The 24219-nt window shown below is 43.4% G+C and overlaps 2 protein-coding genes across 8 annotated transcripts in view; one reads left to right on the top strand and one right to left on the bottom strand.

The window, feature by feature from the left end:
* Positions 1–12636, top strand: part of HPS1 (Hermansky-Pudlak syndrome 1 protein) — a 54060-nt gene extending 41424 nt beyond the window's left edge. For all 5 annotated transcript variants that reach the window (XM_065449642.1, XM_065449616.1, XM_065449635.1 and 2 more), the window contains exons 13-14: positions 7719–7807; positions 12271–12636. In XM_065449642.1, coding sequence (XP_065305714.1) covers positions 7719–7807; positions 12271–12421 — 240 coding nt within the window. In that variant the 3' untranslated portion in view covers positions 12422–12636. The remainder of the gene's footprint in view (positions 1–7718; positions 7808–12270) is intronic.
* Positions 12637–19212: 6576 nt separating this feature from the next.
* Abp1 (Actin binding protein 1) overlaps positions 19213–24219 on the bottom strand; it is an 82092-nt gene continuing 77085 nt past the window's right edge. For all 3 annotated transcript variants that reach the window (XM_065449583.1, XM_065449588.1, XM_065449595.1), the window contains one exon: positions 19213–23371. In XM_065449583.1, the coding sequence (XP_065305655.1) occupies positions 23232–23371 (140 nt within the window). In that variant the 3' untranslated portion in view covers positions 19213–23231. The remainder of the gene's footprint in view (positions 23372–24219) is intronic.

The following is a 24219-nucleotide window of genomic DNA, read 5'->3' as shown; positions in this document are numbered from 1 at the left end:
CTGCCAGTGCCCCGAGCAGCTGGTCAGACCGCTAATTTTGTCTTCTGAGATTTTGGACCCATGCTTTAGCTCTGTTTTTGGTTTCAATGGCAATATTTTCACTTCTGGTTCACCTTTGGCTGTTAAAATCTTCATCATCATCTACACTCTAAGAACAGTTTACACCCTTTGGCGTGCCCCTTCTGCCACACAATAATCGTCATCTGCCTTGATGCGTTTCCTTTCTTTATCGCTGCGAGCCCGGAACTTTCCAGTAACGAACAGCATGTGCGTTATCAGAAGGGGTACTCCAAAGGGTGTAAATTGTTCTATGCTGATAATGCGCGTGCCGTTTGTTACCGGAAAGTTCCGGGCTCGTAGCGTTAAAGAAAGGAAACGCATCAAGGCAGATGACGATTATTGTTGTCTGGCAGAAGGGGCACGCCAAAGGGTGTAAACTGTAATTAGAGTGTATAGTGGAGTGCAAGAACTTTAATATTTCATTTTGAGCATGCCGTTCATTCAGATGTAATAAATTTCCTGATCGCAACCTTTTTACTGAAAAAACAGCCAAGCTTCTCGAAGAACCTAAGCAAGGCTGAATTAGCTTATGCAGATTGGAAAAATTGTGCGATCAGAGCTGTTCCTATTGCAATTTTTTGCCGTTTTTGAGCTGGTTTTCTCAGTTGTGCACAATAGGAAGCAGTGGTTCCATACAAAAAAGTTAATTTTTTCTTGTTTATATTGGGAACTGCAGACGAAGAATACTGGATCACACACTTGATTAAGACACAGACAGACACAAATCAAAGACATGACAAGCAGCCTGTAAAGTAAAACTGGCACCTGCGAACCGGCCCAGTTTCATGCATCGTGCATATACAGTGAGGAAAAAGCCTTCACAAAACAATCCCAAATGCGCATTACGCTGCTCGAGCCGCACCAAATAAATTGTTTGTGTGATGATGCAGGGTAGCCACAGCAAACAAATTCTGTGCTTTAAACCAAAGGCCTTGCGAGTGACCTTTGGAAAATTACGTATTGGAGCAGTGCACATGCTGTTCCGGAAAAGATGGGTGCAAGAACAAACGGGTGGGTACATGGGAAACGGGCGCTATGGCTCATGTTCTATGCTACACTTGCAAATTGCACTTACCCAGAATAACAAATGTCTTCTTAACACAAGAAATAGCAAAATTGTTTCTGCAGACAAAAGGAAATGCCTTACTGCAAAAGTAATGTGATGCATTGAAAAGCGCATTTGGGGTGGGGGTAACCAGTGGCACATGACCAGTGCAGCATCAATGTCTTATGAAAACAGGATGCGTGGATGCAACCTGGTGGATGTATGATAACCTTTGAGGCGAAGTGGAAGCAGAGATTGCTACACTGCCTGGTGGGTGGTCAGACCGTTACTTGCTTGGCCGTGAAGCGGCTCAAGTAGGCGCTCTTTATGTAGGTATGTTTCTCTATGGTAATATGCAGCCTCTGGCAGCAGCCGCATATGGCGTGGCCACGTGGGCCCTGTCGATCTGTGATGAGTACAGAGTTTCGTTGTGCTGAGGGCTGATAGTTTTGTGTGCGCTGTGTTCTCGATGCTTAGTTTGCATTGAAGCAAGAGGCAGCACGAAGTTCATTTTGCTTGCTGCTGCTGCCGCTCTTCCTCACACCAGCGTTTTGAGAGTGTCCGCGGTCATCAAGTGAGCTGTGTTTGCCTGTGCACGCATGGCACCATGCTTGTCAATTTATTTAGTAATCTAATATTTACGTGTTTATACAGCCGATAAAACTGCTATCCTTACTTCGTATAGCTGTCTAATAATTTGCTATTGCAATCGATGCTTCGCCTTTTGGGCAAAATTGTGACTTTTTGCATTTATGGTTGGTTTCCTCATAATATTTTTACTCGGTCCAAAGAATGGTGGTGACGAACTTAGCCAATTTTTCATTTGTTGTATTTAAGAAACTAACAGAATGTGTTTCAGAAAAACTTCCACATTTAAAGAGGAAAAAAACTTAAGAAGGAACCATTAAGATGATTGTCAAAATAAGCAAATAGCTTATGCGGGCAGCAGAAAGCCAATGGATACAGTAGCAATACCTCGGAAGTAGTCCGATGACATTGATAATGGTGTTTGATGATGGCAGCACAAATTGTCATCGACATGTCCTGGTAGATAGTGCGACGACAGTGGCATGGTGACGATGGCAGCATGACAACTGTGCACCTGCCCTTTCTTCTTGTTTACTCCATGGGAGCCACATACTGCTCCGACAATTGTCTTTAACATTATGCAGATCCCACGCACTGTGGTAGTTCATGTAAGCGAAACTGTGGTGAGCTGGCAGGACTGAACGGCACATCTCGACAAAAGACTTACAGCAGACTTCGGCGACGAACACGCCTCGCAACCGTCAGCCCAGGCGGCAGAGAAACATGACACAGTGCCACCATCTACAGCGTCTAAACTTTTTCATATCGCAAAGCTTTCACATGACAGCATGTGCATCTCATTCTAGATGGTGTTTGACAATGAATACGTTCAACAAGTAGGTTGTGTGAGAGCATGTGCCTTTTACATCGAGGAAGTCCTGCCACCAACCATAAAAATGAGCAGAAGAGCCAAAGAAAGCGATTCGCTTTAAGAGGAACTGCAGCATCTTTGTCTACACTGCTACAAACTACTCCGAAACACAATAGCAGTGGTGTTTACAACTCAGTGGACTGAGCCTCTTGAGCCACAGATAGTCACATGCACTGCAGGCTAGTACAAACCAGTAATTGAGAAAGCATGGAGTGAATTTACAGTCTGATGCCTCATGTGCAGGCTTCTAATTTTTCAGTGCTTACATTTAGCAAAAATTGCCTGACATTTTTCTGTAACTACAGCTAAACTTTAATATAATGAAGTTGGTAAAATCAGCAATTTACTTCGTTGTATGAACATATTGTTATATTGAAATTTGACCTTTTATGCAAATAGGTACAGTCGCCAATGGATTTTTCTTTTCAGACTTACTAGGCAATCGAAAAAGCAAATTTGAATAAGAAAAAATATTTGTTGAATTTGAGAGTCGGTGATGAAACATACGGTTTCATGCTGTGTCAACGATATCTTTGCATCAGCGGTACATAGTGAAGCCAGCCACATCTTCATATCCACTCCACCCCCGCGGCTGATAATGTCACCCGCAGTGAGACAGTATTATGAAAAGCGCCGGCAGTGGGGAGTGAATGCTTCGTCTGCCTCCCACTTCAACGCATCCTCCAGCGCTAAAGGAAGGCAGTAAACGATGCCATGCCATCTCAGTTCACCCAGTCTTTGCACATGTGACAGGTTAGCTCTAAAACAAAGTGTGTGGGCTGCGTATGGCTTTAGTCATGCGGACAGCCATCTGCAGCCATGGCCACGCTAGAAAAGGAGGCGCACCGCCAGCCGGCCCCTCACTTGATCGCGTTGCTCGAGCTCGCTCCCCTCCCCCTTTGCACAGGAAGACAGCGCTCATCAAGCCACCATCCTTCTCCCTCACACGCTTTCACTTGCACCTAAAGCATACAGCCTGCGGAGCGTGTATGATCTTATCGCACTTAGGCTTTATACGAAACATGATGCCACTCCACATCTGCGGTCGCATACACGGCACGCAATTTGAAAGGTGTGATCGCAAGCGTCCGCATGTGCCATATAGACTCGTGTAAGGCCCGCACTTTTTTTTTGTTCACAATTTTGGTGAAGTGCAGCTCTTGCAAGGGACTGAACCTTTTTGTTGAAATGATGCCGGCACAGTCTTGACTTATGCGCACCCTGGATCCCTGGATGTACCGCATGTACCGGATGTAATGCGCAGCTCTCACCATCTAGTAGTGGCTTGCAGAAGTATGCAGCGAGCAAAAATTTACCAATGCGTGCGCGTGGCATTGGGGCACTGAATGTGATTGCTTCTCTGCTGAATTGTTTTATTTCTTCAAATATTGGGCTGCCAAGGTGCAGCCCAATACACGAGCCTATACAGTAATTCAACCATTTGGCCATCTGCATCTGCGGAAGCTTTCATTTATTGTCTTGGTATTCCTTTGCTGTGCCAGTGAAATTTTGTCACGTTGAAATTGTATATGAACACATTTCATTATATTGAGGTTCAAAATATATGTCCTATGGACAAGATGTTAATAGAAGTTGTAGTTTGTTATATCAAGGTTCAGCCGTACTTATTTTTCAACAAAGCATGTATTTTCCTGCATTGCTTTTAAAAATGTCATGAATCTAAAAAAATGCTTGGGTTGAAGATATTTATAAATTACGTGTAATGGCAGAGCTGGTAGATGCTGCTTATTCAACTACAGTAGATGTTGTTAAGATGAACCCAGCTGTGCCGAATTTTTGAATATGAGGAACAATATGTGAACATTTGTTTGTTTGCCATAGACCTGATGCAAAGAAAATCCACTTAATACGAAGTGCTAGTCCAGCTGCCTACCCAGACAAGTGCACTTGAAGGAAGAGACTATGCTAGCTTCACGAGAAACAAATGGATGTTTTTGTAGACATAAATGGCTAGATCAGTGCGGATGACATGGAAACCTGCAGGGCTGACAATATAGAAACAGTAATTGAAAATGTATCGCATTTCGCAGCTGGTAATTTCTTGAATATTGTGGTGAATTTTTTTTAACAACGTGAGGGCACTGAAGAATTTATTGAACAAGCTAGGTGAAATGTCAGCGCTTCTGACAGTGCACAGAATTTCACAGTGCCAGTAAGCAACAATAGCTTATTATCTTAAGAATGCATAAAGCAGTACTTCGTGTCATGCAACCCTAATAAATGTCTCTTTTTATGTCTGAATGAGAAGGGGAGCCGAGGGGCCTAATATTTGTTAGTTGGAACCATACAAAGTCAACAGATAACGAAGCCAAGGAATGAATATGGGAAACTTTTTGTTGTATTAATTAGAGCAAAGGTAAAGGGAAATGAAAGTGGATAGAAAAAACTTTGTCCCTGGTGGGAGCCAAACCCAAATCTGCCGTCATGGCCATGGGTGGCACTGGCTAACACTCCCAGGGTTATATCTTGTTCACATGCATAAATACCCAAGAATGTGGTTGTGGGAATGCACGCTTAGTGTGGAGCGTCTGGGTGTGGCTCCTATCGGCAGCAAGTTGTTCTTTAAAGCAAAGCTTTCTTTTTCTCTTCCTTCGACTTTCCCACTGCTGCTGCTGCTGTAGGCTGCTGCTGTCGTGCACACCATGTCTGGGAATGGTTCAGAGCATGTATATAGATGAAAGGCGCGAGTAATAGAGGAAGGGCTCTGGGAGAAACTCGTCTCACCCCACCACGTCGAATGTGCACAATGCCCTCTGGAGCTCCCTGGCCGCCGCCACATTAGCCGCTTGACAGCTGTAATTATCTGATACTCCCCTCAGAAGTATTGCAGAAACTGCAGCGCTTCCCTTTCTACTAACCTGTAACTCTAGAGAAGAGAAGAAAGAAGGGAGAAGAGGCAGTTCCCATATAAGAGAGGGGGGAGATCACATGAGAAGGCAAGGAAACTTCACTACTATACGACAGCGGTTGCGGAGAAACAGGATAAGCTTAAGTTCAAGGTACGGTGCAGTACGTTGCTGCTATTTCTGGAAAATAAATGCCATGCAAAGATGTGAAGTGGGCAACTTACGCAGGGCGCACAGAATCAGAGCCGCATTAATTAAAGCGCACTGCAGGCTCCAGGAGACACTATAGGAGTGGTCGACTGTCAAATCAGGACTTCTGTGGCCATCGCTTTAGCTTTGCGGCTATGGCATTGCTAAAGGTCGTGGATTTGATCTCAATCGCGGCAGCCACGTTTCGACGGTGGCGAAATAGAAAACGCACGTGCACTTAGATTTTGGGACACATTAAAGAACATCACGGTGTGAAAATTAATCCGGAGTCTGCCACTATGGCTTGCCACATAATCCGAATGTGGTTTTGACACGCACAGCCCCATAATTCAATTCAAGTTTAATACTTCTGCCACAATGCGATGTGCCATGTGAGGAAATGACGACGCTCAAGCCTCTGAGAGGTTATAAAATATGGCACACAACAACGCCTCAAGCAAATACCTTTCCCTGTGTGTTCTGTGTACTATGCAGACAAACAGCAGTGGTGCACGCAAGGTAACATTTAACATCAACTCACCACTCTCGTGTTAGCCTAAAGTATAAACCCCATGCAAGTGATCTTGCACGCGACAGCGACAAGCGACGCGATGGAGATGGCTGTCGCGTTTGCTCGTCGCCTACAAGTTGCACCCCATGCGAGCGATGACTTCGAGCGATGTCTCCCCAGTGTTGCCGGTATGAGGGCAGCAATATAGGCGCCGAAACTAGCGTGACGCATGCTTTATTACCTTAAGTTGATGTGTTTTACTGTAAAAAGCAGCATAAAATATTTCTGAAAGTCTTGCAGTAGGTTCCTATCCTTGCACGTATGAAAATTCAATCGTTTGCTCGTTCCCTGCGACAATCGGAAGTACTTGAGTTATGTACATCCAGTTCCGGCTTCGCGCTATTGGCTAGTCGCTCGTAGCACTTCCGGGCGACGAGCGACAAATTCTAGATTTGCAGAACCGAGCGATCGTGCGACAAGACCGAGCGATCTGTTCACGTGACGGCCCGATCCGTCGCTCGAAGCCGTCGCTCGTCGCTGTCGTACACAAAATTGCGCTCATGGAGTTTAGCCTTAAGCGTTGAAGAGATTAAGCGTTAGCCGTCAACATCACTGCAAATTATCGCCAATCAAAGCATCCAGCACGGGAACCTTCACTTACATTGATTCCCACAGTGCATGGGATTTGCATAATTTTTTTTTCCACTTTCAATTCCCATTACTTTACCACTTCTAAGCCTCAATTAAAATCAAATAATTTCATCTATGCATTCCTTGGCTTCACTATCTGTTAGCTTCATATGGTCTTTCTTATGTCTGCCTTTTGGCTTTAATGCTTTTCGTTTATTGTTTAGTCATTAATATTTGGGTGCCTCAGGAATAGCTGATTTTTTTCAGTTCTGTGGATCACTTCTTTTAAGACAAACTGCAGATGACATTATGCAGATGACATTATGCATGTACAATGCTATACATTTACTTGCCTGCTAAAACAGACACTCAGTCACACAATTCACAATACTAGGTGTTCATCTGGGGGACCAAGCACCCTGCTACTTCTCCCATGCCCTCTACACGTGTATAAGCAGAGCACAGTGAAGACACCTAACACCCCGTAAACATGGCAACGTGAAAGCGTCGTCCGTAGCTGCACGTGTCAAAGATGCTGCTGCAAAGTGTGAGGGCAAATCCCAAAGTCATTGCAATACCTATACATGGGCCAATTTCACACAAGGCCTACCTAACCACGGCAAGTTCTTTTTTTTTTGCTTAATTATGACGGTAGTGTTGATGTGCATAAACCACTTTGTGATGCGTTAGTGTGCATTTCAACTGTTTATGGCTTCTTTCTGGGCGTCTTTGGTACTGAAACAGGTTCTCTTATGTGAGTTGCATGCACCAATCCCAGAGTCAGTGCAATTCATGTTGTATATCAACTTGCTCCATGATGCTCCCATGAGCGTCACCTGCATTGATCCTGCCAAAGAAATAAACTCGAAGACCAGTATTATTATGAGCACTTCATGCTGCCCTTCTACTATTCTGGTATCACACAAATGCAGTGCTATCTTATGATCCGCTTCCCAGGGTAAACCTGTGAAGCCCAAGTGTGCTGTGAACCCTGCCAGCCTACAGCAAATGTCATACCCAGGAGTGGTTTCCAGTAGCTTTTATGGGTAAGTGTTAATTGCTTCCCTTTGATCAGGTGAGTGGCTCAGTTGGTCTAAAAGGGGCACCGAGGAGGAACATTTTGCTGGAATGTTCTGGAATACCAGAGTACCCCAAACGGCATTGTGGTAAGCCAGGAAACCCATATTACCTTCATAATGGTAATAGTGCGAGCAAAACGACGACGGAGTGAGAGGACACAGGACAAGCACCGACTCACAACTAAGTTTACTGAAACATACATCAGGAATATAAGCAACATAGGCGATCACATAGTCAATTGAGGAACGCACAACCAGGTCATGTGGATACAGGACGTGTGTTACTGTTGAGCTATCTAGGTAAATTCCTCCCGTAACAATATACACAGTAGCATAGGAAGAAGCACACTACATTTGCCAGCAATGGGCAGACACATGTACATAATCATTCTTGTCCAAAGACAATTCATGCTCCATAAGTCTTGCATTGATGCACCGGCTGGTTTGCCCTATTTACACTCACCCACACTCGAGCGGTAAAGAGTACACCACATTGATAGTGCAGCCTACATACTTACTAACATGATTCATTTTGCACATTACATTAGAGTTACGTTCTGTTCCACTTGCTCGCCTTTAGACCGCTGGACAAATAGCACTCAATTTTCCAGGAGCCAAAAAGACAACCTGCACCCCATAACGGCCTGCAACGTTCTTCAGGCCATGGGACAAGTGGTGTGCATAGGGTGCAGCTACCAGATTCTTCCTGCTTTTTCCTTCAGCCTCCTGCCTCGTTGAGTTTTTTACCCATTTAATCAACTTCTCACAGCTATCCATTATTAAGCTGCCCGGGTACCCAGCTTCCTTCAGCCTGACTACCTGACGTGCGAAGGCATCAGCCAATGCATGCCCACATGTTTTTACCCGGGTGGAGACGCAAAGTACGGAGACGCAAATGGCATTTTTTACGACTTTGGAATGACCCGAGGTGAAGTTCAAGGTTGGTAGAATGGGGGAAAGATTCCCAACACACATGGTCATGTAAAAAACATAGTCTAAGGTGCAGTGTCATTAATGCGCAGTGTCAAGGCATGCATTACAGAGCAGAATGCATTACTGCATGCATTACTGAGCAGAAGCTCCCGTGAAAACGCCGCATCTGTCAATAAAAGCCGACTCTTGCACTTGTTCTTTAATGCACTAATTTATGGGATTTAGCAACCCGTCATGCGGCAAGGAATAATACAGGTCTTCGATATCCATACTAAAAGCTGTACAATGACCAGGAGTTTCCTCTCTCAAATACTGAACCTAGTGCCTGAGAATTACGCAAGCAAAAGGGGTCTGAAAAAACTAGTGAAGCTAAGCAGTTCTGTAGGTAACTAGCGACACAGACCTGCCACGTCCCTTTCTCTGACACTATAGCAGAAAAAGGAATTTCTTGTTTATGGGTCTTTGCCGAGAAAAACAGTTCTAAGGTGAGGGATTTTGCTTTCTTGACATTAGAGACAGCCCCTATCAAGATTATGTCTTGACAGGAGGTCAACCACACGTTGCTTAACTGCCGAAGGTTTAAGTTGTACTGGCTGTAAATTCTTTTCTATGGCTGAAATCGCTTTTTCTGAAAGCATGTCATCTGGCATAGTTACGAAATAACCTTCCTTGTCAGATATTACTGGTCTAAGTTCATGCTCCACAAGGTAATTAACTAATGGTCGGACAGGGTCAGACGTCTTAAAATGAGAATTTGATTGTTTAATGCTAGCAATGCAATCTGAAATACAGCACGAGCGTTCTTCCGAGACGAACCTGGTTATGCAGCGCAGTATGCTTAAAACGTCACCGTCACCGTCAAATAACGTACTGGTTCTTGGAGACGCCATCGTAAGTGATAACCATAGAAAAACCCTTGCTTTAGGTCCTAAGCACTGTATTAAGCCCAACATAAAACCCGTTGACGTCAAGTCCGACGCCTGTTGACATCGTGCACGTTTCGTGGCTGAAGCCAGACTTCGCTCGCAATTCTTCGCCGACCATGCGCCAAGACGGCTCTTCAGCACCTAGGGCTCCTGTTATGGAAGGAGGAAGGAGAAGAAGATCGCGAGACGGTGGCTGCTGCGTGTTGTTGCTGGTCAGCCATTTTTAACTACACTGACTCTGCTTGTGTATATATTGTAAATACAGTATTTCTATACTCCCAACATCCCCGTAACACTATTTATTGATGAAGTTCAATAAACAGGCAAAAGTAAGCGAAAATGTGCTTTTGAATGTTGATAATAATTACATAGTTCTGGAAGAAGCCAACTATCGTTTGCTCACACTCAGCCGCTGCTGTCCTCGTAGGAATTAAACTGTGGCCACCCTGCTTATCGGTGTTATAGTCGGCGGGTCTTGCTAACTTTGACTAGTTCTGAATGCTCAACTAGCCTTGAACCGCTTGAAACTTAAGGTCAGACCACACACATGCTTGCCAGGTGTGCTCACTCCTGGCTGGACGCCTTGGTAGTCTAATTGATAGCACTTCAAAAATGCTCAAGTTGGATGTGGCTACTATCCAACGGTCAAGCTGGTGAAGGACAAAGCCAGTCCGCACCACGTAGCATGGTCAGTGTAGCATATGAGTGTGAGCGAGCATGCTCTCAAGCCCTGTCATGCATAAAGCAAACACTGCACATACGCGCTACAGTTGCATGTAACTGCAGTCTGCTATGGAGCGTAGATACCGCGACCGCCGCGGGGTGCCATGATGAGTCCACTTGCTAAGCGCACTGTGGCTCGCTGAGGACAACCACATTTGGCTTAAGTTTGGTGCGTCGTAGGTTTCAAAATGAGAAGTAGTGGCGCCTACGTTAACATCCAAAATGAAATTTGAACTGCATGCCATGGTGACGTTTAGAAGGCGGAGTGTTGTGGGCACACCCCCCTTCACCATAGACTTCACAGTGCAAGGCATTGAAGAATGAGCGGAAGCACTGCGAAGGCCATGTTTGATTGCCAATAACTCTGAACGTACTTGAAGTACATTTTGCGGCAAAGTATTCCTGAAATAACTTATTATAAATTCAAATGCATTTATCCTCTTCAATAAAAAGTGGTTCAGGGCCCCTTTAATGTCCGCTAGGCACAGCTCGCATGTTTTTTGCCTGCAATATGAAGTTAATTTTCATGTTTAGCTTCCAATATGTGGTGCATTATTTTTTTGGCCGCAAGTTTAGTGTGAAACGTCCCTTCCACAGCGTTTCCTGCAAAGTATAAAACTGAGTATATAGCTGTGTTGTTGAACGAGTTCTACATGTGCATTACCATCTTGAGCACATAGAAAGCAGGCAAGGGGCATGTCCCTGAGCATTGCGGTTGCAGCCCCATTTGTGTAACTGTGGTCTGCCTTCTTACATGCTACTAGTTAGTCCTTTAGCTGACATGTAATAGGCCCATCTAATGAGGCCCCCATCATGCTTTACCATTGTTGAAAAGATAGCAGTTAATCCCGTTGGCTGTCAGCTGAGAACAAAATTGATGAAATGGCAAACTTCTGCTTCTGTAGAACTTTTCTCTCAGTCATGCTCCACTGGTTGAAACTAAGCACGCACTGAATTCAAGGGACATGGACCGCATATTTTGTAGCCTGAAAGAGCACCTAAAATGAATGCTCATCTGCTCCAGTTTGAGCTACAATAGTGATAGGCACTCAAAGCTTGATTTTGTGGTACCATTAATTTTATTGCTGCATGACAGCTTCAAGCAAAATTGGCAAAAATTTTATTTCTACATTGAAATCATGCGACTCCTTTTATTGGCATGCTTTGCAAAGCTATTATTATTTCTATCTTCTATTTTCAAGTTGTGTAGCTTTTAAAGAATTTGCCTAAATAATTGCCTTCTCCTATTTCAGTATTGTAAACAGTACGTAAATTTCTTCGTCCATCATGGTCTGGATGGATGGACCTGCCACATTGGCCATAATTATGGCTGCCTTTCAATCCTCAGTCCCGGCAGCGTTGTTTTCTTTCTTTTTTTTTTCCTCGCAAGTGTTGATTTAGCGGACTTCACAGAAGCTGGTTCTCCATTGTCAGTTCCTTTCAATTCAGTCATTCATCAGCAGTTTATAAATCTCTTCGTTTGTCAAAATGCGGACAGACCCTCAACACTGGTTCATCATGGCTGCCCTGCTGAGACAGAGCACGGAGACATTTGCATCACCTGCAGTCAGAAATAACTTGCACAAGCTTTTTTGTGACTTTAGATGACGTCTCAATAGATTGCACAACAAGTATGCAATGTTCTTTTTTGCATAAGTTCCTTCTTGAGGCAGGAAGTGCGCTGAAAACGCAAAATGAGTGTACTTCGGAGTGGCAGGGAGTCCCGTTTTCACAACTGTCCCCCAAATTTGCAGTCATTAATTTAAAACTTCCCGACAGCTACAGCCTTGTTTTTCATACTGTTGGAGACTTCACCTTTGTTTTGCACCTTTCTTTTTCTTGTTGCAGGCAGCTTATGCGCTATTGCTTCCCAGACGTATCGCTGGACCAACTCTCATGCCTGGAGTTCATGTGTGCCCACGCAAATAGTGTTCCTGTATCCACCATATTGGAGCAGCTGCAACTACTTCCCTCGTCACTGAGGGACCTCTGCATCTGAAGAAGTCTTCTTTTCAGTCTTGCACATGCTTAGTTCTGGCCCTGATGTGCAAGAGTGCAGTTGTTCTGTACAGTGACTGTATTTTTATTTTAACTGTAAAAGCAGATTTTGTGCTTACTGGCTTTTCCCCCCCCCTTCAGGTTTGGCAACGAGATCACATCTCTTGGTCTGCATTGTTCAATAAAACCAAGTTTTCTTATTACCTTTTAAACTAACCTTAGGTTTCCTTGCATTTTCATAACAGTAAGAGATTTTAAAATTGCATTACCTGGTGCTGAAAAGTGCACCACCAAGAATATTGTATATAATGTCATGGCATTTGCATAAAGTTCCCACATGCAGTTTTTCTCCAAAGTAACAAAACCATTGATTATGCTTTAAACTCTTTGGAACATTATTCCCAACATTGGTAAGGTTGCTCTTCAGTTTTGTAGCTTTGGTGATTATTAAAATGATAAAATTCTGGTTTACCACTTGGATTCTGCATCTTAATCATTTTCCTGGCAAAAGAAATTACCAAATTTGCTGTGCAGCATTCACTTCACTTTCTCCATCCTTGTGCCAGAGGCTAGTACTATGGCTCCCCATCATGTGTACCATAGTGCCCGAATGCTGTGGCAGCGTTGTACAGCATTGTTTGCTTCTGAAGCATCAGTAATGGACTTGATTTTGCTGCTATATAGTTTTAGAAAACTTGACAAGGAAGTAAATGTGTACAGAACAGTGGTGGACTTGAAAACACAGAATACAACAGGTTGGTTTTTAGTGTGTGAAAGGATGGCACCCAGTCCTGTAGCTGAAGCAACGGAAAAGGAATATTGAGGCTTGACAGTGTATGCCAGCTCTCCCCTTCCTCAAAGGAGTGGGCTGCAAGAGGTGCACACTTTCTAGTGCCCACGCAAGGAAGCAGAATGTAATTGGTTTCCCTTGACCCCCTTACATTCACAAATGACACGGATAGTGGCAGCGCCACACAGTTTACGAACCAGCAATGTAATGACCAGCCTGAAAACGCAATTGCCACTTTCCAGGCGCAGAAAGAAATGCAGGCAACTTTCTATCAATGCCTTTCCAAAGTAGAAAACGTGTGCAATATTATGAGAAAGTAGATATTGATTTGTGCACTAAATAATCAAAACGGAAAATAGTTGTCAAGCATTGAGTGACACAGAAAGAAAGCCACACGCAACTGCTATATGCAGTATGCCTCATGAATGGATGCATCACAATGCTTCTCTCACCATCCCAAGCATCAAGCACCCATAAAGTACCTTTCCTATAATCGCACACCTTCAGATCCCCAGCAGTTGCTGTAGCTGTCTTGTTGCCCTCCCTGCCCCATTATCTTTTCTCGCATTCCTCAAGGACCGAAAAAGTAGAAGTGAAAAGATAGGCAATATTTATTTTAAAAATGACTGCTTTGACCTTTCACTGGCTTTGACCTTTCGCTGGTTTTCTTCACTGCTGGCAAACTTAATCCTTGTCAGTCTCTTCCAATCGCTAGAAATTGGATATGCCTCCCGAGTCTCTCATTCTCAAACTGCAAAACACAATTCTTTGACTAGTATGTTTGCTTGCATGAGCGCAAACTGCACTTCGTTGTTTTCAACTTCACTTTTCATACTTGCAATACACTGCAACAATACATGCACCAGTTTGACAACACTTTACCAGCACTAAACCAATCGTTATGGAGTAGAAGTGAGCAAAAGCACAATTAAGTGCGTGTCTGAGAATTTATCACACCTAACCTGCAGTATGTGTGATAATTTTATGCTTTGCAACACACTTCCATAATTGCTTTAATTCACGCAAGCGAAACAACAGGTTTCTGCACTTGCAATATTTGCAAACTTATGCAGTTAAGTGTTTAATGCAAGTGCATTCATGTACACAAGATTTCTACAGTTAAGACAAAATCTTAACGCTTACCTCCATAAACAATAAAACACATCTGAGAACTGCCACACAAAAAACTGTGCTCTTCTCCCAAACGTACACTCTGGCAGCGTTGCAATCATCTCAATGTCCACCATGATGGATGTACAGCCGCACCAGCTATAGGTACCACTACATTAGCTTTCTTGGGTTATCACCAACAGGCAAGTCGAGGTCAACATGCAAATAGCCACATGAAAGCAAGCTGAAATACGCAGCATGGGTTGTGTCTAAGCAATGTGCCATCTTGGCCCAGCCAGCAGTCATGTTCTCAATATCGCAATCCTCGACATATATTTTGATACGCCGAGTTTGGTACCCCAAAATGCTGATTTAAGCAAAGGAAGCTTGCAAAACCCATAGTAGTGTTTTCGACATGCTTAAACAGTTTCAGTAGCGTATAACTCAGAAAACCGATTATTAATTGCAATAATAAATACACACTGCCCAACTACCTCTGCATAGTCTCAAACCTAGCTTGCTATGGCCATGTGTAGTGGAGCAGACTTCCTCAGATCTTGCAATCGTGGATCGCAACTGCCACCCCTGCACCTCAGTCCCTAGTTGTATCTGCCTTTTGTACATATTGGGGAATAAATCCTAGTTGTATCTGCCTTTTGTACATATTGGGGAATAAATCATTTCATTGATTTCGCAGTGCACAATCTGTTTCCCTGAACTCAAAAGAAATTGACTTCCTTACGACCTGATCACAAAGGAAAAGAACATTTTGTGCTGATATTGTTCCGTTTTCATTTCTTCTGGTGTGTCACTCGCAGATGAAGGGTTATGTGACAAGGCTCAGCTTGCTAGCAATGCAAGTAGCGCTCCGTGTGTGGGTGTTCCTCTTTTTATGTGTTATGCAATTCAATTCGCTTTCTACTAGCAAATATGCCATACCAACTCGCACTAGCTTTACTTTAGGATGTAACACACTTCACAAACAGCATACTGTTCCATGGTAGCGACCTTCAGTTGAGCATGTCCTTAACACCGATTTGCAACATTTTTTATTGTTCTGCCAAGTGGCCTAAACCAGATAGCTTTAAGCCAGTACATGCCTACCATTAATGCATTGGCCAGTTAAGCCTATGTAGCAGCTCCCAGAGATTTCAAGTATTGTAGATAGCACGTGGGCAATCTAAATATTTGCATATGCTTTTTTTTTACATTCTTGTTTCTTGGGGCCTTGTTTACTCTCTGGCTTAAACTGGAAAATTTTTTTCTAGCACTTAATTCTTACTCCAGCCTTTCAACAATCTTAATCTGCAAGATACATTGAACATAGAATAACTGCAGTGTTTGAAGGCATATTAATTTTTGCCTTGTTTTCTTTATTTTTCCACCATTTTCTGCTCCAGATCGACCAGCTGAATTCACCATAATGGAACACTACACAGAAACATAAATCTAATCCATCTACATAGATTACCCTTTTGCGATACACGTTAAGGCCACTTTTTACCAAGAGTGGAGACTTGGTTTGCCAGAACAGAATGTGCGTGGAGGCCATTTGCTTTTCGCTGTAGTGCAGAGAGCATTTATCGAGCATGCTTTTCTTGTATATGCTGCTTACATCCTATACTATCATTGGGCAATAAATAGTGATTACAGCATAAAAAGACAGGGATGTTCAAAATTATCTCAAGACTTGCATTAACTCTTTCATACCATGACTGTTAAATTAGATCACGAGTGATCAACGATTTTCACAGCCAATTTTGGCACATTGACACCGTTTATCATGTATGCAGTGCTATCCAGTTTGTAGGCTAGGAAAGAGGTTTCAAAACCAGTTTTTTGTTTCTTTGCTATAACTTTTTTATGTAACTTTTGATATGCTGAGGCATGCATGTTGTAAAAATTTACCTTTCGGCATTTTCAAAAAAAATGCATGCAGCTAGCAATTACGGTGCATCAACATTATTTTGTGATGAGAGCACCACTAGTACTTTAGAGGACGACCTTAAATTGTCACATAATATGTGACAATGTTGAAGGGATATAATTGACGGAAAATGTTGGCAGCTATCTGTTCATTAGTAAATTTAGGTTTTGACTCTTCAGTCATTTTATTCCTCTCATGTGCACTTCAGTAGCTGTGCCACATGTCCAAAATGCAGAACTGGGCATTTCCACAATTATCATAACAGTTTCACAGAAGTGGAAAGTAAAGCTATTACCATAACTTCGACACTAACAAAGTAAACTGCAAAGAAGGCAAAGCTGCATGTTATCTGGAGCGCAAAGTCAAACAAAAACAAATGCTTGCTGGCAGAAATGGACAATCTTCCTTTACCTCAGGAACTAGAGGCACTAGCCCAGTGTAAGGAAAGGGTGCCTGAAAGACTTCATATATATTTGTGTTCCAAAAGCAAACTGTTCTTAGAACATTAATCTGTGAATGTAATTCTTAATTCAAGACAAAAATTTTGGTATCACAAATTTCTGTCGTCTGTATTAATTTTTTGGTCCACTCATGTATGTTAAGATGCCAAATACTTTTATATTATCTATAATGCTGTATTATTCGCTATAACATTGTTTGCATAGACCCTTGAAAAATAGACATCTTCACATGGTAAAGAAAGAATTAAGAAACTGCATAACTGTAGAAATTCTACAAAATTCCAGGAATTCAAATCAACATATAGAATTAGTCCACGCCCCATTACAACAGAGCCACATACAACATACTTTCGCATATAACAATTTTCTCGTGTAGTTTGGTCTCCCTATATCATTCCTGCAACAAATGCTGCTTTTAATGGGACTGGCTATAACAGACTATCAGCCACAACAGACAAAATCTGGAGAAAAATTTTGTCCAGATGAGGCACTGCAAGCAACATTTTCTGGCTATGTGTAGAACACGAGATACACTTTCTCTTAAAGTATGAACACACTAGTGGCAAGCTTCCCTGCAACGGTGCAATGCACGAGGCACCGCCGACACAGCGACCGGCAGGCGGTTTAACACTGCTGTCAGCTCGGAGCTGAGGAAACACTAACAATTGCAAAATTCATAGTTTTCAGAACACTTTACCTTCTCATTGCATCAGTTCATACAGAAAAAAAGAAGATAGGCTGCAGTGTGTGTGGTACGATCAAGCAGTCTCACAGTGCAGCGACAGCCGGACAGTAGCTCCTATTCCTGCTAGAGGTTTGACAGTGATCGTCGCTTGTCACGAAATATGCAATTTAGATACAGTCTATGCTTGTTACAGCCGACCCGTGTACAACAGACTTTCGAATATAACGGACTGTTTTTCAGCCTTAGTTTGTTCTACCTATTTTATTAATATAACGAAGTTCACTTTTAACGGACCTCACTACAATGGACTATTGGCTACAGTGGACAAAATTAGCGACAATTTTTGTCAAAATTGGGCGTATAAAATGGACTTTTGCTGTGTCAACACGGGCTGGCAACTGACTTGCAAGGGTCAGCCGACGACTGCGGCTCAATATCTTGCGTGCAAAGGAGGGAGGAAAGCGGGGCAGAAGTGTGCAGTCTTTCACGCTCGAAGCACAGACGTGGCTGGTGTTAATGGTGCGGCTGCGCCTTGAAAGCGATCTGCGATGTGGACAAAGTTTGCCCAGTGCCAGCAGCTTCGTATGTGCTATGCTTTCGACGTTTAGTTCCCATTAAAGCGGGAGACAGCATGAAGGTCAATTTGCTCGCTGCTGCTGCCGCACTTATGTTGCTTAATTTGCTATCGCAATCGATGCACCTTTCGGGTGAAATTGCATTTTTTTTTTACTTCAGACGTTCGTCACTCACTCCTGCAATAAAGTTGTTAGACATCGTGACGAAAGTTTCGAAAGTGAGGTGTCTTGGATATTACAGACTATGGATAAAATGGTCATTTTTTGTCGGATTATCAGGGGCCGTTGTAACGAGAGTCGACTGTACTACTTGGTTCTAGTGGCCATTGTTTTGCACGAAAAAATAATTGCAGCCAACGCTGGTGGTGGCACCAATACGCTTGGGCAGGCCAACCCGGTTGGGAGCTTGTCACTATGGAAGAAACATTCTCAGACTCATTCTTTTGTCAGCAGAAAAATCTTGCTGATGAGTGGGGCAACTGCTAGATTTGTAGGCAGCCAGCACCTGGAAAGCGGTGGACAGAAAGGTGTCGGCTCATTGTTATGTCTATGCCACTACCCACAAAAGAATTTTGTTCCCCCTTTTTTAAATGAAATGCAGAAGCATTCTACAGCAGGGTTAGCTGTTCCGTGTGTCGCAAAAACCCCTCTTCCACCTTGATGTTATGAAGAAGAGGGCGAACATTTACTGCGCGAGGAAGAGTGCTGCTGGAGTAAAGAGGGTGTTGGGAGTGCCACAGGGCTTGTGTGGCCAAAACTCCCGAGCAACAGATGGTGAATTTGACTGCACTTTGAGAGTGCAAATGCGTGCATGAGGACATTGAGACAGATGTGGCCGAGACTCCCAAGCCATGGGCAGTGCATTTGGCACTTGACTCCAACACCACTGCACAATAACTATCTGAGCATCTAAGAATTCTGATGAGAGTGTGTAATCGTGCACGTAGCTGAGTGGTACGATGCTTTCTCGTACAACTCGCTTTGTATAACACATGGACCCAAGAATTTCTTTTTACTTCAGGTATCTTCGTTTATGCGATCGCCTCTGGATTTCATTTCAGGTATGGCATATGCGAAGTTCCGTCGTTTTACAACATACCATGGCCAGAATTATGGATAGAATGAACTTCGGATATGACAGACCTCTCTCAGTGGATTTATGAGGGTCCATTGTAATGAGCACCAACTTACCAAGGTTTTACATTATTTGTATCTGACTGAGCAAGAAATGAGAACATTACAAACATCTTAGTGAACTAGTTTATTACAAAAAGCAACTTCGGCAATAACTTGAATATGTATAGTACAATGTGCAAGCTGTTTAAGTAGTGGCCAGAGGAAAAAAAGTTACAGCGTAATCCACTCATAATGATACCACAAATAACAATATGCATCACTTATAACAATCAGTAACTTCAGCATTATCAATTTTCTTATTAGTTCTACGAAAAAACAAACCATACCTGATGCTGGGATCATGGCAGCATACTGGATACAACTATTAGAATACTTCTCATAAACAACTTCCGGGGAAAATCAAGTACAATGTAAGACAGTGAAATATACTGCAAAAGAAACAATGCCGACACCATGGGTTTGCATCAGTATATAGATGATCACCATGTGAGCACACCTGCAATTTGGCAGGCAATTTCACACAGGACTAAGGACTATATGTGAAGTGTCTACATGCACTATGTGTCACAGACTGATAGCTGAATTTTGGAATTTATGTGTACATGATGCAAATTTAGTTAGTTCCTTAAGTAACAAAGTAAGCTTTTTGTTCCTTGTTTCCTTTTTGCCAAGTGGATTCTTCAACTTCAATATAGGCACAGGACTGAGCTGTCTTCAAAGGTATACTTTTTTAAAGCTGCACCTTCTCAAGACGCAGAGAAAAAGTTGCTGCCCTCACACAAGCATACAGATGTACCTGGAAGGTAGCATGTATGGTTGGTCTCGATATAATGATAACTGTTCATAACAATGGGACTTTTGTGTATTGTGAACATCATTATAAGCGGATTGCAACCATGCATTCTCTCTCTCTCTCTTTTTGGTAAACCAGCAGTTAGTACATAGTAGTGTATATACTCCTGAGACCTGCTTGCAGGCTTCACATTTCACATGCCATCACTGTAAAAGGTGTGGCTCACACTCAGCACATGGCTTTCATCAACATGACTTAGCTTTATAGAACACTTGCAACAAGGCTCACTTTTTTTATTATTGAAATGCAAGGAACATACTTGTTGCAAGACAAAAATGCTACTGGCACCTTTGAAGAGCACATGAACACAAGAAAAAAAAGAAACGTGGAAAACATTCTATGACAAATCGTATAGCTAATATGAACACCTAGTGCAGCTTCAATGGATTGCAGGTGTGCCTAAAGGGTCCCCAAAACGGTTTGGACAAATTTTGGCGATGCGTAGGGTATAGGGTAGAGCTACAGTAAAATGCTGGCACCACAATTTAAGTGAAGCATCTCATATTAAGAGAGCTACAGATGATGACAAGTTACCCTCCTCCCTAGCCATGCTGTTTCTCCTCAACTCATTCTCTGAGTGATCGGGGCTAAGCTCTGCATTCACTGGCTCTGCGTCATAATGTGACATCGTGCCGTCTACTTTGGGTTGTCTTGGAACCAGCGCCTGAAGCCTCTCCAGTAGTCACCTGGCTGTCGATCCCTTGGGAGAGTTATCCAAGCAGTGTGAATTGTGACGTTCTGTCGCAGCGCTGAGCGTGTCCGGGATTCCAGTAACCACAGGTAGATGGGGCGTTTTGATGGATGGGAGAAGGCGTAAACTAAAGCCCCTCTATACTATTACTGCTGTGATAAAGGCACTTTACGTAAACATCAGCAGCCTGCATGATGCAGCCACCTGGTAGTGCAGAGCTGAACTAGCCATACACAGAGCTACTATTGCTGTAACCAAGTGTAAAGAATTTTAAACATTTAAAAAGACGATGTGTTCACGATTATGTTCCTGCCGAAAATTTGCACCAGCAGCAAAGTAGAATACATTTGGTTACTGCTATATTAGCTCTGTGTGTTTGTCTGGTTGAGCTCTGTGCCACCAGATGGCTGCACCGTGCAGGCTGTTCACATTTGCGCCCCCGCTCATCTGGTAAAAAGCCCAGTCTGCTTGCGCTAATGTTTACCCGAATACCTGACAAGCTAAAACCCTATATTGTGGTAGTAATCCTCCGGCGTGAAGTGATGGCAGTGAACGCATAGATCCTGACAACGATTGGATACCGAAAGTCCGATGCACTGTAGCCACTCAGCTCGTCTGCTGCCTCGCAGAGGGACATGATGTCGCAGCTTGACATATAGCCAATCGCTACGTTTGCAGCCCACAACACAACAAGAGTAAACCATGGTGCTCACGTCAACATGGAGCATGTTGTAACACAAGCAGACAACACTTTCGGTGTGCCAGAAGTGCTCGAGTGTAGTGATAAATTATCGTTGTGTATTCTCTTTCTGCTACTTTTATTTATAGAAACAAATTAACCAAAATTCCAACTATTGCGAACATTTGTCGACCATTAAGTTTGAAAAATTATCGATGATGCAACCTGGGTAGCCAATCGGATAGCTCACCCAACTGATGTCAGTTGGGCCAAACGCTGTTAGGAATGGCCGTACAGGGTGGCAACGTGCCAGCTTTCAGCCCGCTGCACGTGTTCCAATCCCATCAGACGGGGCGCACTTCAGAGAACTGCGGATGACCGGCAGCCACGTGGCGCGCGGTCACCTCAGGAATGTGGTACTCGGCCGCACCACCCGGGACAAAGCAGAGTTCTACGAAGCCCTCTGACGTTGGCTCCAGACCTTTGCACCTGTGTGTGTGCGGCACGTGTATGTGAGTCATCATCCTCCTCCAACAGCCCTCGCCCTCCTCTAAAAGGGCGGGTCATCTACGGTGACGTCGAACGGTGACGTCGAACGATGACTGGACGAACGTTTCCATCCACTGGGACTCATGGGGGGACCAAGGGCTTATAAGCAGCGGTTGCCGGCTGCTAGAGGTTGCTCGTCGGCGGGAGCTGAGTGCTCGTTGTCATGCTAGAAATGTACTAGTGAGCTGTGCGCTCGTAAGCTGTTTGCTGTATGCGTCGTCTTGCGTGCTCCATATGGGAGTCACGCTAGACTGTCGATGTACCTCATGTTTTAAATGTAAATCCTGCCAATAAATCCTGCTCTCCTAAGGCCCGACGAAGAGTCAAGCTCCTTCCTACACCTACGACTGCCAAATCTTACAACGCGTCAATCGGGATGGGGCAGCTGAAAACACAGGGAAGCAGCGTCACTGTGATCGGTAGTGATGCACATTTTAAAACCTTATAATAAATTACGTGCTTTACATGGAGAGCTTAAATGTGTCACTCAATGATAAGGAGGACCTACCCTACCAACTCGGTACATTTGTACAAAATCATCAAAATCGTTTCAGGGTCCCTTTAAGGACACACGAATAGGAAGCACTAGCTAAGAGTGGAAGTCCAAAAATGCAAGCCATAGCTTTTTGTAGCCAGTACAAGAAAACCTCTTGAGAATATAATCAGCAGTGAAGAAGCATGGCAAAGACTACAAGCATGACAAAAACAGAGTCCTGATATCAACAGCAACTGTGCAGCACTGTGCACACCTTGTCTCCAGTGTCAAAATAAAATGTGAGTGCACATACATTTAGACATGCCTTGAGGTGAAAAGCTGTGCCTCCTCAGCAACCAGCAGAATACCGCTGCCATGCTGTTCCTTTTATTTCAACCAAATTTGCATGTCTATGCAAGCATCAAAGACTAGCATTCCTCAAGTTATAAAATCCTGGCTTTTCACTTTCTGCTACAGGGCTGCACAAGCCACGTGGAGTAGCATGCATATAGTGTAGAAGTATACCATTAATGGAGTATACCATTAATGGAGTCCTAATCCACACTAGGCTCAAGAACAGCCTGACAGAAGACTGGCAAAAAATTTGCCAGCCAACAACAAAAAATATTAAAAAAAATAATAATAATAATAAATAAATAAAAATGTTGCAGTGTAAAGACCACTTGTAACAAACGGACAAGCTCCACTCAGCACCACTGGCCATCAAAAGTAATGGAGAAAGAGATGCACAGTGCCGCACCTGCTGCCATTTAATGCTACAAGTATATAAATGCATATATCTAGTGTGCATAAAACTTAGGCGCCAGTGATGGGTGCCAGCAGCTTAACAATTGTATTTGCAGCTGCACAAAACATGGTTCATTCAACGAGCTCCACATAATTGGCAGGGAAAAGACCATAGGTACCATCAGGCCCCAAGCCTTGCCACCAGCCTTCGTCGATCTGTTCAATGTGTGTGATGACGTCATCGGGGTCAAATGAAATCTCCGTGTCGTCGGCTGGCAAGAGAAACAGAGTGCACAGGTAGCATCAGAGAGTGAGTCACAATATCTTTCTTGTCAAAATCAACTTGTATGGCTGAAGATAACACATTCTCGCAGCATAAACAATTCAAGAGGTGCAAGATTATACCTGGAGATTCACAGACATGTTTCTACCGCTGACTTCTAAGCAAGACCTCCAAAAAATTCAGAGATAATGTACACATCTGTCCAACCAAGTTTTTGAAAACCAAACTGGTGTGAAATGGGGGACCGTTTTCTTAATACCATGGCACACAGCCTGGGATTGATGACACTGCATAGGCTGTACACAGACTTACACAGCATATGCCTGACTATTTTCTAGCTGCATGCTGAGAAAAATCATTTTTCACAGTGTACATGGTGCAAAAGCCTGCGAAGATAACTTGTGGTTTTTGTGTCACAAAGCTACTTTGCTATGAGAGATTCCACCGAGGAGGGCCCTGGATTAGTTTTGACCACATGGGTTTCTTTAACCTGCAACAGAAGCATTTCTGCATTCCACCTCTACTGAAACGCAGCTGCTGCGGCCAGGAATCAAATCTGTAACTTTGCACATTCAGCAGCGGTATACTGCAGCCACTGCAGCATTCTGTGGATATGTTTACATACAGTGAGCTGTGTTTTTATTCTAACAAACAAAAAGATTTGCCACGTACTGCTTTTTGTTTTCACTCAGAATTCACAAGATAGCATTCTATGTTCCACACTGTTCAAGAAAACTTCACACTGTTGTGAGCCTGGCCTGCCCAAACTTCCCATTGCCAATGAATGGTGAACCCAGTCCATGTCTCTGTGGCAGCTTGCATCTCTAATGTGAAGGT

Source organism: Dermacentor albipictus, chromosome 1 (genome assembly GCF_038994185.2).
Source record: "Dermacentor albipictus isolate Rhodes 1998 colony chromosome 1, USDA_Dalb.pri_finalv2, whole genome shotgun sequence".
NCBI classification, from domain to species: domain Eukaryota; kingdom Metazoa; phylum Arthropoda; class Arachnida; order Ixodida; family Ixodidae; genus Dermacentor; species Dermacentor albipictus.
This window is presented reverse-complemented; position numbering and strand designations above follow the sequence as displayed.